The 13,088-nt window shown below is 34.9% G+C and overlaps 3 protein-coding genes across 5 annotated transcripts in view; 2 read left to right on the top strand and 1 right to left on the bottom strand.

Annotated features, from left to right (window-relative positions):
- The window catches only part of LOC135831712 (neurobeachin-like protein 1), a 134,129-nt gene extending 129,116 nt beyond the window's left edge, over positions 1-5,013 (top strand). For both annotated transcript variants that reach the window (XM_065344400.1, XM_065344401.1), the window contains 12 exons: positions 16-217; positions 306-420; positions 494-625; positions 706-814; positions 891-1,000; positions 1,078-1,300; positions 1,367-1,566; positions 1,658-1,830; positions 3,846-4,045; positions 4,123-4,266; positions 4,349-4,497; positions 4,570-5,013. In XM_065344400.1, the coding sequence (XP_065200472.1) occupies positions 16-217; positions 306-420; positions 494-625; positions 706-814; positions 891-1,000; positions 1,078-1,300; positions 1,367-1,566; positions 1,658-1,830; positions 3,846-4,045; positions 4,123-4,266; positions 4,349-4,497; positions 4,570-4,699 (1,887 nt within the window). In that variant the 3' untranslated portion in view covers positions 4,700-5,013. The remainder of the gene's footprint in view (positions 1-15; positions 218-305; positions 421-493; positions 626-705; positions 815-890; positions 1,001-1,077; positions 1,301-1,366; positions 1,567-1,657; positions 1,831-3,845; positions 4,046-4,122; positions 4,267-4,348; positions 4,498-4,569) is intronic.
- A 309-nt stretch (positions 5,014-5,322) lies between these two features.
- LOC135831718 (DNA-directed primase/polymerase protein-like) lies at positions 5,323-7,749 on the bottom strand. Its single transcript, XM_065344409.1, has 2 exons — positions 7,327-7,749; positions 5,323-7,240 (listed from the first exon to the last, which is right to left on the bottom strand). The coding sequence occupies exons 1-2, from the start codon at positions 7,337-7,339 to the stop codon at positions 5,517-5,519; spliced, it is 1,737 nt and encodes a 578-aa protein (XP_065200481.1). The 5' UTR covers positions 7,340-7,749; the 3' UTR covers positions 5,323-5,516.
- Positions 7,750-7,825: 76 nt separating this feature from the next.
- On the top strand, positions 7,826-12,991 carry LOC135831714 (uncharacterized). 2 transcript variants are annotated; one of them, XM_065344404.1, is made up of 8 exons: positions 7,826-8,041; positions 8,854-8,953; positions 9,037-9,760; positions 9,851-10,064; positions 10,152-10,597; positions 10,682-10,871; positions 10,956-11,243; positions 11,367-12,991. In XM_065344404.1, exons 3-8 carry the CDS (start codon positions 9,615-9,617, stop codon positions 12,759-12,761), a joined length of 2,679 nt encoding a protein of 892 aa, XP_065200476.1. In that variant the 5' UTR covers positions 7,826-8,041; positions 8,854-8,953; positions 9,037-9,614; the 3' UTR covers positions 12,762-12,991. The 2 variants fall into 2 exon arrangements, with proteins under 2 accessions (XP_065200476.1, XP_065200477.1); XM_065344405.1 differs by lacking the exon at positions 7,826-8,041 and having other exon boundaries at positions 8,828-8,953.
- Positions 12,992-13,088: the final 97 nt, after the last annotated feature.

Raw genomic sequence — 13,088 nt, forward strand, 5'->3', positions numbered from 1 at the left:
ATTTATTTTTATTAGTTGAATACGATTGCTGGTCGTACGTACAATGACCTATCCCAGTACCCAGTATTTCCATGGATTTTGGCTGACTACGAATCGGATGAACTGGATTTATCTAATCCAGCCGTGTTTCGAGATTTATCCCGACCTATCGGAGTTGTTAATCCATTAAACGAAGCCGAAGTTAGGAGCAAATATAATACGTTCGAAGATCCCTGCGGTACGATTTTAATCGCCAAATTTTACGACCATTTTTTCCCATCCATTTTTGCCAATTATTTTAATTGTTTTTTTATTCTTGATCGCAGGAGTCATAGCTAAATTTCATTACGGTACACATTATTCTAATTCTGCTGGAGTTCTTCATTATTTAGTTCGTGTAGAGCCATTTACAACTTTGCATATAGATTTACAAAGTGGAAGGTACTTGTAATTTCGAATTACAAAATTTTTCGAACTTCCTACTTACTTTGTATTAATTAATTTTTACTTCTAGATTCGATGTAGCTGATCGACAATTTCATTCGATACCTCAAACGTGGAAATTATTGATGGAGAATCCTAACGACGTAAAAGAATTGATACCGGAATTTTTCTATTTTCCTGAATTCTTGAAAAATATTAATAAGTGAGTGCTATTTTTTTTTCGTGGACTTTACGTGTAAGTGAATCAGGTCTTACCTATAATAATTTTATTCTGTTTTATAGATTCGATTTAGGTGTTTTGCAAGGTACCAAAGAAAAAGTTGACGACGTTATTTTACCGAAATGGGCTTCTAGTCCGGAAGATTTTATTTATAAGCATCGTAAAGCTTTGGCAAGTTTGCTAAATTTTTTCTATTGATGTAAAATATTTGAACAATACTAACGATTTGGATTTTTTTTAATTTCAGGAATCTGAATACGTTTCTAGCCATTTACACGAGTGGATTGATCTCATATTTGGATACAAACAACGTGGTCCTCACGCCATTAAAGCATTAAATGTTTTCTACTACTGCAGGTATTTGATTTTCATTCTTATGTGAATAATTTATGTAATTGACTTATGGACTTTATCGAGTTTATTTTGTGAATTAGTTACGAAGGAGCTGTGGATTTGGATGCAATCGAAGATCCCACCGAAAGGGAAGCTGTCGAAGGCATGATAAACAATTTTGGTCAAACACCTAGTCAACTACTTAAAGAATCACACCCTCAAAGGCTCTCTTTAAACGACGCTCTATTAAAGATGTTAAAAACTGATTTCAAAAAACCAGATCTTACGTTATTTTTCGATCAACTGACTCATTTCCAAATTGATGTAAGTAAACGTTTATTTCTTTAAAACTGTGTAGGGTTTTTTATTAAAATAATTTTCAATTGACAGATGGCTTCTGATCGAGACCCGATTATATTCCTAAATTCGCCCCGATCCACTACTAGAGGATTCCTAATGTCGTCCATTCCTGATGCATTGATCACCGTGTCGAGGAACGGATACATAGGAATGCATTCGTGGACCCCTCATGATCGATATTCTGCCAAAGGGTTTTCGGTCGTAGTCGACGATTCAGTAAACAACACCAAGTGCGTATTTATTCAATTATTTCTGAAATGCGAAATGTGTTAGCCTAAAGAATTACCCGAATAATTGTATTTTTTCTTATTTTTCAAATAGGTGGCGAAGAGATTTGTCCGGTAGCTTTCATCCGTCCATTAAATTGCATAACAAATTATTCGTCGTGTCGCACGATTCCAAATTATTGTTCAGTGCTGGACATTGGGACTGTAGTATAAAAATCTACAGTTTCACTAAGAATAAATTCACACATTCGTTGCTACGACATACTGGTGAGTGAAGAGTGAGTGATCGAACTGAAATCGGTGTGATAGAGTACTACTAAAAAATGTAGATGAATATGTTGCCTATCTTGCAAATGAAAGGAGCAAATGTATTTTGAAGAAAAACGACTGAAGTGAATTTTAGACATTCGATGTCGGTACTTGGTACAGTAGTATATCTCTCGAAAAATGAACAAAATTTGATGAGTTTTTGCATAGTTTGAAAATTAAAGGGGCTACGATTAGATTTCGAAGAAGAAATTGTAATTTGGAAAATGACCGAGAATAGTTGATACGCCGAAAATGCAACTAATGTAATGAAAATTTTTTGTAAGGGACTAAAATTTAGAAAATTATTCAGCTGCTAAAATATTGATAAAAAAAATTCAAAATTCAAAAGGGACTTCTTGAGAGGGGAGCTAATAGAACGTTAATTTGAAAAATTTATGTGGGTACCTGAAAATTTGATTTGATCGGCTTCAACTCATTTTGTTAAAAATTTGATTTGATACTTCAATTTTAAATAAAAAATTCTCTCCAACTTCATTTTGTAAAAAAATTCCATGTGGTGAAAATTTGAGTCGATTTGAATTTCGAATAAAAATCCTCTCCAAGACCCCCCAAACTAATTGATGATTTTTCTTTAAAGGAAATTTTCGTTTTGAACCCAAAAAATGATGAAATTATTTCAATTTTAATTTTTTGTGTCCTAACGTTTGAATTTTATTTTCATAAATTTGCTTATCAAAAAAATAAACCCGAGCACTTTTGAATTTCTTTTAGAAAATTCGATTACTCCAAATGAGTCGTCTGTTATTAATGGTGGTAGGATCGCTGAAAATTGACTTTGGATTCGGACTCAATAAATTTGAATTAGACGGAAAACATTCTTCATATTTTTTGAAGAAAAAAATCTTTTATATTTTTTTAGTCGCGAATCGAGTGGAAATTTCTGCTAGGTTTTTTTGGCGAGGCGAATTCTTTCTTGCTGACAAAATTTCCTTGAAAATAGTTCGTTTTTGAGTTGAAATTAGATCCAGAAAATTTATTTAGGAAAATCGTCATTTTTTATGAAGTTGGATTTTTCTAGAAAAATTGTCTTTTCCCAATGAAGAAATGACCTTCAGATACGAACTCAGTGATCCCAAATTAATCAAAAAACAATTTTATTTTTATTATTTTTTTTGAAGAAAAACTTGGGTCGCAAATAAAATGGAAATATCTGCTGTTTTTTTTTTAGTGTGGTGAATTCATTTTTGCTGACAGAATTTCACATAGTTGCTTCATTTTCCTGAAACTGATGTATTTTTAAGCTGAAATTAGAGCCAAAAATTAATTTGAGAAAATATTTTATTTTTTTGACGTTTTCTCACTAATTCAGGGTCGCTGAGCACAAAAATGAGTTCAAAATTGAGCAACGGTTCACAATTTTTTATGAAATGGGATTTTTTCAGAAAAACTTGTCTTTTTTCAATGAAGAAATGGTCTGATTCGAACTCATAATAATCTACTCTTCTGGAAGTGGTCCATTTTTGAGTTGAAATTTCAGTATAGGCCTATTTATTCGAGGAAATTGTTTTGTTGTTGTTGTTTTTAAAATGACTTTCCTTGCTAGTTGAGAACAAAAATGAGCTCAAAAACTGATCTCCAATCGTCTTTATCTGCAAAATTGAACTTTTTCGATAAAATTTTGTCTTTTTTCAAAGTCGGAACATATGTAGGTCATTTAGCAAATTTTCCGCAAAAAAATATGCCAAGAATGTTCCTTGAGTGCTGTCAGCTTGCACTGTCCATTTGGGAACAGTAATATCTGTTGTGGGAGGAGGAAGGTGTTCATCATATAATTGTTCTGATACCTGAATTCGGGACTTTAGTGTTTCCTTCGTTCATTCGTACCTATTTCAAAAAAAAATATATGTGTATTAAAAAAATTTCGCTCCTTTCAAATACATCTCTGGTGGGAAGGAACTAATAAGAATCCTATCTACTGTTATAAAAATTGGATTATTTATTTTTCATTACAGATTTGGTAACGTGCCTTGCCATCGATTCTTGTGGTTGGTATTTAATCAGTGGCTCAAAAGATTGCACCGCAGTTGTATGGGACATCAATACGATTCATCTATCAATACCAAAACCCTATCAGTTATTACATGGTCACGATGAACCAATAACTTGCGTTGCCATTTCAACCGAATTAGATATGGCCGTTTCTGGATCTCAAGTAAATCACCAAAAAAATACATTCAATGTGCTTTCTTTTGGAAAAAACAAGTTTTTCACTCTAAATCTATGTTATAGGATGGCACAGTGAATGTGTATACTGTACACGAAGGACATCTAGTCCACACACTATCCCCTGAAGGCTGTGTTTCACCCATTGCTGATGTAACTTTTGTTACAATATCCGTCCAAGGACAGATTGCCTTTTCGGTCACTGATAAGGTAAAAAAAGTTGGAATTTTTTACCTGTTACGGTTGAAAAAAAAAACTAATTTTTTTCTGTTTTTGTATGATCATTCGATAGGTAAATCATTCAATCCACGTGTACAGTATTAACGGTGAAAATCTTGGCTCGAAGTATATCTTGGGTCAAGTTACCAGTCTTACTACGGTTAATGATTGCGTTGTAGTTACTGATGACGCTGGTGATCTTACAATCAGTCGATTATTAGGGTAAGTATGAGTATTCATGAGGTATTGATCAAAGGAGTATGATTTTATTCTAATTACAAGTTTTGATGACAGGTTACATCCAATGTTCAATATACCTCTTCACATTCCAATACAAACGGCCGTAGCAACCAGTGGCAATACCCATCTTTTGGTGCCTCTCAGAGACGGTCATTTAGTTGTTATAGGATTACCAAATAATTAACAGTATTCGATGACGTAATCGATATTTTATCTGATGTTGTTATTTTATTACCTAAGAATGTTTATTATTACTTTTTTTTCCTTTTTTTAATGTGAATTTTAATATTATACTCTAATGTTTTAAAACAATTTTTTTGAAAATTTATAAAATTACCTAAACGAAGCGAATAGAATAAACGTATGGATCGATCATGTAACTGAACGATTCCATTTTTCATTTTATCATCGAACTGATTTTAATATTATCCTAATTAATGTTTCAGTATTAAAATATTGTCGACTTGTTTTCATCCAAATAACGAATTATTATTGTCACGGTGTATTTTTGTTTATTTTGATATTCGATATGTGATTATAGGCAGCGATTTACATAACACGCAGTTCGTCTTTTAGCAGCTCAAACAAAAAACTTTTGTGTAATATAAATTGTTTTACATGGGGTGAGATATTTTCTTGTGGTTCATGAAGTCTTCGTTTGGTTTAATAATTAATTTAACCCGAGTTATCAAAGACATGAATTCGAATAATGAATTGATTATCTCAGCTGCACCGTCACTCTTTGGTCATCTTAGTTTAAAATTTCTCATTGTGAAGAAGCAAAGTACCAATGAAATAATACGAAAATATCCATTATTATTTTATTACTTGAAAAAGATGAACATACAAAAAATTTGAAAAAAAAATACATAACGTTAAACGAGTACGCAGACTAGTTGATCACAATTTTTTTTCATGACAAGAGAAACACATTTTACAATGATTACCGTTAACATCTCCGAAACATAACTGTCTCGTACGCTAACACAAAATTCGGATCGTCATTTTTTCGGCGGCGAATAAATTGATTCTAACTTTTCCACCTCTGCTATGATTAACGAATCGTCAACTTCATTAGAAAAATCGAGTTCGGAATTATTTCTTTGATCAACGTTTGATCTACGATCACATTTTTCAGTATTGATATTTCCTTCGATGTAATCAGCAACTGAAACCATATCTGCGTCGTAGGATTCATCGAGAAAACTTTCATCATTGGAAAGATTTTTTCCTTGTAATAATTCTTCGCATGGTTTGACCATTTCACAAAATTGCTCGTCAGAAATATCACATGAAAACAAGTCTTCTGATGTGGTATCTTGAACAGCTGATCGATAGTGATCTTCGGCCGTGGCGACCAAATCATCATCGATGTCATTATTAAGAAAAAAGTGCTCACTAATAGGCAGTCCTTTCTTAGCGGATTTGAAATTAGCGCAGTCCGGATCATAACATTTCTGATAATACGTTAGTGTATGTAAATCAATAACATATTTCACATTATTGCTTTTATGTACCCTGCCAATATTCCAGCAAAACCGATTACCGACGATGTCGTAGACGATCGTATTATTCTCCTTGAAAAATGCAGAACGATAAATTTTCCCCGGATGGACGATATCCAAAATGCATTGATCAAGCTCGGGGAAAGGAGATTTTTGAGGATTCTCCGCCATTTGATTATGATAATTACTAGTTCTATGGTATATTTTCAACGAGTAATGCAATTTATTTGGCGCGAATTCCACACAAACATGCGACTCTTTACCGGAGATCCATGTAATCAACGAATGCAAAAACATATCTTCGGAATTTTCACATACGAATTTATTATCTGGGCTTTCCAATAGAGGAGCGTTTTTGCCGAATTTCGTAGACTTATACAATCGGAAATGTCTATTTTTGCTGTACACAGCTTCATCACAGAACAATGTTTTATTTCCTTTCGAATCGATGACTTCGAATTCTTCGATGTCTCCGTATGGTAAATCAACGAACGGGAGTAATAAAAGATTTTCGTTCTCGGTTCCTGCAATAATCCATAATCGTATTTCATGGCAAAGCTGCTTGACGAAATATCCGACATTATAGTTATCTCGAAAATAACATTTTTTCAGCTGGAAGATTAAATGGCAGCTGAATTTTGATTCTGTCGTTGAGTCCAGGATCAAAACATCGTCGAAATTGCATTCGATATCGTACTTGTATTTTAATGCTGACATGACCAAATGTATGAAATTTTTTACCATACGTCGACCATTGTGATTACGATTCTTGGAGATTTCGTATTCCAAATCGAAATATAATTTACACGTTTTGAATTCCCTTATGATCTCATAAGAGTGTCGGTCTTTCATTTCTCGTTGTTCATCGTAATGCCAAAACGTTAACGGATGTGCTGCTAAAAATGCTCGAGTTCCATTGCTCTGATAAACAAATGGCATCAAATCGCAATTACTTCGAGAAACAAATTCGATCACTTGATCTTGTTTCTTGAAAGTTTCCCAGGTTAACGATGGTCCCGAGAGCTTTTTAAATTTTGCAGAACTCTGGGGTGGAAGAATCACCGTACCAGTGGTGTGAAACGTCGGATGGTATTTTTTAGGACCGTAGAACGTATTCGGATTGATACCTCCGGAGAACTGCGCAGAAAGTGTACTCTGTTTCGATTCATCAAGCTCCATAGTTTCAGGAATATTATTAATCAACGATACTTTTGAATACTCTGAAACAATCACAGGTATGGTATGAGCTTCTAATCCTAAACATTTCAAGTTCTATATGATTAATCGGTTTTTAATCGTGACTTACCTGCACCTGCCATCAGAGGGAACTGGGAAGAGAGTAAATATTGCACTATTTACGTACACAATAAACTAAAAAAACATCGCACATTAAATATTTAAATTATGAAAAATGGGAAACTACAAGCATTTTTGTTCGAAAAAAAGAGATGAAAGAAAAACAGAATCCAGTAAATAGTGATAAGCGAACAAAACTCCCGCCATCAACGCTGCCGAACCAAAACGAGCTTATCCGGACACATCCGGAATTATTACTCCAATTCTTGCAAATAGAGCATTTAAGCATTCCCTACATCGTTTCAGCAACGCGTACATGCGCGCGCACGCGTATATAAGTAGTTTTCGTTTTCGTCGTTGTTCCGCTGCTTCTATAGCAGCGATGGCGGTGTGGCAGGACAGAAGGCTTGGTAATTCGGACCTCCACGTTCCCCAGAGCGCGCTAGCATTCGTGGTACGTGATTGGTCAGTGATATTCTGTGCTCTTAGGTGCTTATCAAAACGGGACTTTTTATCACAAACTTCGGCGATTTCAAATTCGATGTTATATTTCCATTATTTCACATTGAATAAAACTAAATTTACGTATAGAGAATTGCTTTGCGATCGTGCTATCGAGTAAATGTTGTGGTGAATTAAAATAACACTTGCAAAGAACTTTAAATTCATTTAATCGTGCAACTTTGTTTCATCCTTCTAAGCTCACTAAAACACTGTAACTCGAGGTAATATTCATTATTCACAACATATAACGATACTAGAAGTCATATATTAATCAAAAACACTAAAAAAAACACCACAAAATTTACGAAATTAATGAAATATCGTTGAAAATTAATATGATGGTGGGTTTACACCGCAGTCGACAACAGTGTTTCAGAAACAAATTCATGTTTACAACCAAGTTTCAGTTTTTCATTTACACCAAATGTTTCGAAACCTGTGTTTACAACGTGTTGTAAACAATGTTTCAGGTCGCCGAAATTTCCGGCGACTTGAAACAATGTTTAGAAACATTTGTGGTTAAGGGTATTGGTATGAAAGATGAACAGTAATTTAAGTGTGTTTTCCTTATATTTGTTATTGTGAGGTGTATTATTTTTCATTAAAAAGCTGAAAAATCATGTCAGGAATGCTTCTATTGCTACTTTTCTACTAAATACAGCAGCAATATCATTTTTTTGCAATGGTTACTGATAAGCATATAACGAACAAACAAAACACAATTTTTGATATATAAGTACCAGAAAGAGGTGAGTGAACAGACGGCATTGCATAGGATTTAAATTAGAAAGTAAAAATATTCAATATGAAGAGAATTAATTAATCAGAAAATCATGAAAAGAAATGCTGATAAAAATGTTGCTGTTTTAAAATTTGGTGTAAATCAATCATGTTTCAAACATTGTTTCCCAAACATTTTGTTTTCCAACTTTGTTTTCGAAACATTGTTGTCGACTGCGATGTAAACCCACCATGAGAATGAAATCGCCGAAGTTTGTGATAAAAAGTCCCGTTTTGAAATGTAAACAACAAGAGCACAGAAATATCAACAGCCAATCAGAATGCGCGACGGTATCGCCCTCTGGGGAACGTGGAAGTCCGAATCGGAAGGTCCAGAGTTCGATCCCCGCTCGGTACCAAACTTTTGAAAATTTTTTTTTGCCATAAATTTTTTTTCAAGTGTATTTTATTAATATTATTTTTATTTTTCGAATAGTATGCCGAATTAGGCGAGGCGAAGCCGAGCCGTTCATAATTTATATTTCACTCGATCGACATTACTCCCCTTGGTGAGTTCAGACGGAGGCTGGACATTTACCGTGTATGTAGCACTTGCGGTTGTTTATAAAAAAATTGTACTCACCGAGGCCGAAGGCCGAGGGAAGTTAAACGACATAGTATGAACGACAAAGCGACCAGCGCAACCGAGGCGAAGCCGAGGTGAGCAGACACAACGCCCCCCAACACTAAAAACAGCAATACATACGTGATAAAACTGATAAATATCCCTTGTTGCTGAAATGTATGTGGGGAATGGTAAAATGCTGCAAATAGAAGCCTTCCAATCCAATTTCAATTCATCTTCATCCATCCATTCCTCTCCTCATGTGTCTCATGTTTGACTGTCTGTCCTATTATAATTAATTGTAATTTGATTTCGATTCATACTTTTCTGTATTCTTGTGAGTCTCAACAACTTTATTTCGAAATTTAGGGCGATGCTTTCCTTGAAATTACTCGTATGTATTATTTGCATTAAATCTCAGTAAGCGTCCAAGTGAAACTCATCTAAACATGCCTGAAAACGACGTAAACCTCGGTGGCAAGTTACTTGCTATTGAAAGTATTTTCAAATGGAAGCCGGTGATATACAAAGAAAATATCAATGAAACTATTTGCGAACGTGAACCTCAATCTGATAATGAATTCAACTTTTTCAAGTGAGTAAATGCTATACAATTTTAGAACTACGTAATATTTCAGCCATTTCCTCCCAAATCTATATTAAGTACTGATAATTTTGTTTTCAGTTTCGTTCTTGATTTGATTGAGAGTTACATGAATTATAAACAAGATGATAAAGATTCAGCATTCAAAACAATCAACGATTTGGAACAGGCTGTTGCGAAATTTACCGATGATGAAGGTTTCCGAAGGATCGAAGATTCTTATTATCACATGGTATATGCTAGTAAAATCTACCTACTTAGTGAAACCTCTAAGAAGCATGAAGAAGTATCCGTGGTATGTTGATCTATTAAAATTTGAACGACGGAAGTACCGTACTTACTATCAATATTAAATTCTTTGCGTATGCCTATCTAATTTCAGCTTTTAGATAAAATAAAATCTATCGAAGATATGAACAATTGTAACAAATCCTCGATTCATGCCATGAAATCAGCTGCGTTCGCTTTGTACAGCAACGAAGACACCCAAAAAGCTTCTGCCAGTATCGAGAAAGCGTTAAAATTGGATCCTGACAATGCCAGATGGCATTTCCTAAAAGGACTATACAAGCGGAAGGAAAGAAGGATCGTCAACCCTTTTCGTATGCCATTAATAATTGAAAAGGACTCATTTGAAAAAGCCTTCGAAAAGGATCCTAATAATGTGGTTTTCAAGTTGAGCGTAGCGGATTATTACCGCGAAATATCCGCTCATGCTACGAAAAGGAAAGAAAATTGTAGCAATTTTCTTCCCAAGGATGACTCTTTCAACGAGAATCTCCGCGAAAACGTCGATAGTAAAATTCCTCTTGCGGCCCAGTATTACAAGTAAACATCAATCGCAGTATTTTTTCACATTCTAGCATGTTTCGAATTCAACACTCTCGTTTCTTTTGTTTTTGTTTTTTTCAGAGAAGCTGCTGAAGAATATCCAGATTGTCCTTATGTGATGTTTAGATGCGCAGAGGGTTTAGCGAAGCTTCCGCAAACAGTATCTGACGTAACTTTGTCAAGAAAGTTGGCCAAAGATGGCCTTAAGAAAGATCCGGATAATGTCGCTGGAAACTTTGTCATGGCTTTTCTATGTGAAAACATCGAGAAAGTAATATATATCATCTATGCATGAATTGTACATATATGTTGTTAAGCTGTTATTTATAATACCTATGTATTTCTATATGTGCAGAATAACAAGGAGGCGCAGAAACACTTGAAAAAGTGTCAAGAAAAAACAGTTTTTCAAGCTGAAATGAATATGATTCGATTACTGCATGCTACTAAACGCGAAAAGTTCAATGGCTTAGAAGCTTTACAATGTTTGCTCGAAGATGAAAAATACCAGGAAAAAGCTAGAGTGGCGATTATTTACAGTCAGATGGTTTCATATCATCTGTTAGTGGAATATGATATCGTAAAAGCATGTGAATGTGCGATCAATTGTTTCAAACTAAACTGTACGATTTCTTGCATGCAGGTACGTCTCCTAACGGATATAATGTTTCAAAAGTCGTATTTATAACGAAATATGTATTCTCTGTGCAACGCAAGTTTCAAACTTTTTTTAGAAAACCATATTTAATTAGTTGAAATTTTTTAGGTGCACCGCAGTTGCTTTCATTCAACAAGAGAACCAATGCCGTTGATTGATGTGCTAATAGACGAAGTAAAACTCATCAAGAACGACCAAAAAGCTTCCGATGAAATCAAGCACAGCTGCGAAAAATTCATACAATACATCAACTTTCAAAACATTCCTATTACGAAAGGTTTTCCGCAAAATCTTCGGCAGCAAATCTTACAAGGGAAAACATTGAATCCGGACATTAAAATGCAATCTCCCCGAAAACGCGGCCCACACAATAACAATACGAACAGACGAAACCCGAATGCTGGGAGAGGCGATGCTGCCAAAAATAGAAACCCCCAAGGAAATAATTATCGTCCTCAAACGTCGAATAAAACCGATGGCGGTCAAAACAAGTCAGTACAAAAATCTCCGAAAAAACTCGAACGATTACCTTCTTTGATGGATACGTCGATTATAAATCCTGCACCTCAAATTGAAGAAAAGGTCGAAGAAAAACGTAAACCAGAGCCTGAGAAAAAACCTACAGCTAGTGTTGAAAAACCGAACGAAGAATCAGAAAAAAGTAAAAATGACTCCGTTGACGACCCCGATGACGAAGAATTAGTTTTGAAAGTTTGTAAACTAATCAAAGCACAGAAACAAGCTCAGCGAGACAGGAAATCTAAAGACAAAACCAAATCTCATAAGTCGCATGATTCTGATGAAAACGATGACGAATTGGTGAGAAAAATTTTAGAACAACTGGGTGTCGGGGATAAGAAAAGTACCCGGAAGAAGAAGAAGCACCATTCTGATTCCGATGATAGTAGTGATTCGGAATATAAGAGACGTAAAGATCGCCGAAGAGAACGCTCTCGAAGACGGTACCGATCTGAAAGCGATTCGGACGACTCCAGCGACCGTCATAGACGTCGACATCATCATAGGCGGCATAGACATCATTCGAGTACGGATTCGGATTATGCTTCCAGGTCTCATCGTCACAAAAGTCATAGAAAAGATCGTTACGAGCGTGATACTAGTCCAGGTGATAGACGTCATCGACGAAATCGCTCACGTTCTTCTGATGAAGATATTGGATTGAAAGGAAAATCCCTGCACTATCGCGAAGGTAGCATTTCGTCAGAGAAACGAAGACGGGAACGCGAAGACTCCGTATCAAGTAGGAGTACCCGTAATCGATCTCCATCCTACGACAAACGACGTGCGGGTGATCGTAAAGAAAGCAAAGCGAAGTCTCATGCCAAATCTCATCACCGTGACTCTTCTCGTGATAAATACGAAAATCGCCGAGTAAAGAAAGATACGAAATCTAAGAAAGAACACGATTCTGAATCACTCGTCAGAAAAGATCGTGATAAAAATTCTCCTCGTAAACATTACGATCAATCCGATTCGGACTGAATTTTGTAGGCTAAATTGATTATCTTATCATGTGTTCGTTTACTTATTTTTTATTTGTCGTTTTCCAAAGTAATTATTTTTTTATTATACCTACTTTTTTTTACCACGATTGTGATACTGTTAAAGAATTCTTACTTTCTTACTTATATTATTTCTTGAATTCGATACCGATTCGATATTATGTACTCGTTTCGTAAATTTGTTTCTAATTATATGCATTATATCTGATACGAATTCTTTCACTTATTTCTACACTAGATTTGAAAAAGATATGGACCTTTTCATTCCTACATTATGTCAATTCAATTTTACCAACCGTGGAAATAA

The sequence above is a fragment of the Planococcus citri genome, chromosome 1 (genome assembly GCF_950023065.1).
Source record: "Planococcus citri chromosome 1, ihPlaCitr1.1, whole genome shotgun sequence".
NCBI lineage: Eukaryota > Metazoa > Arthropoda > Insecta > Hemiptera > Pseudococcidae > Planococcus > Planococcus citri.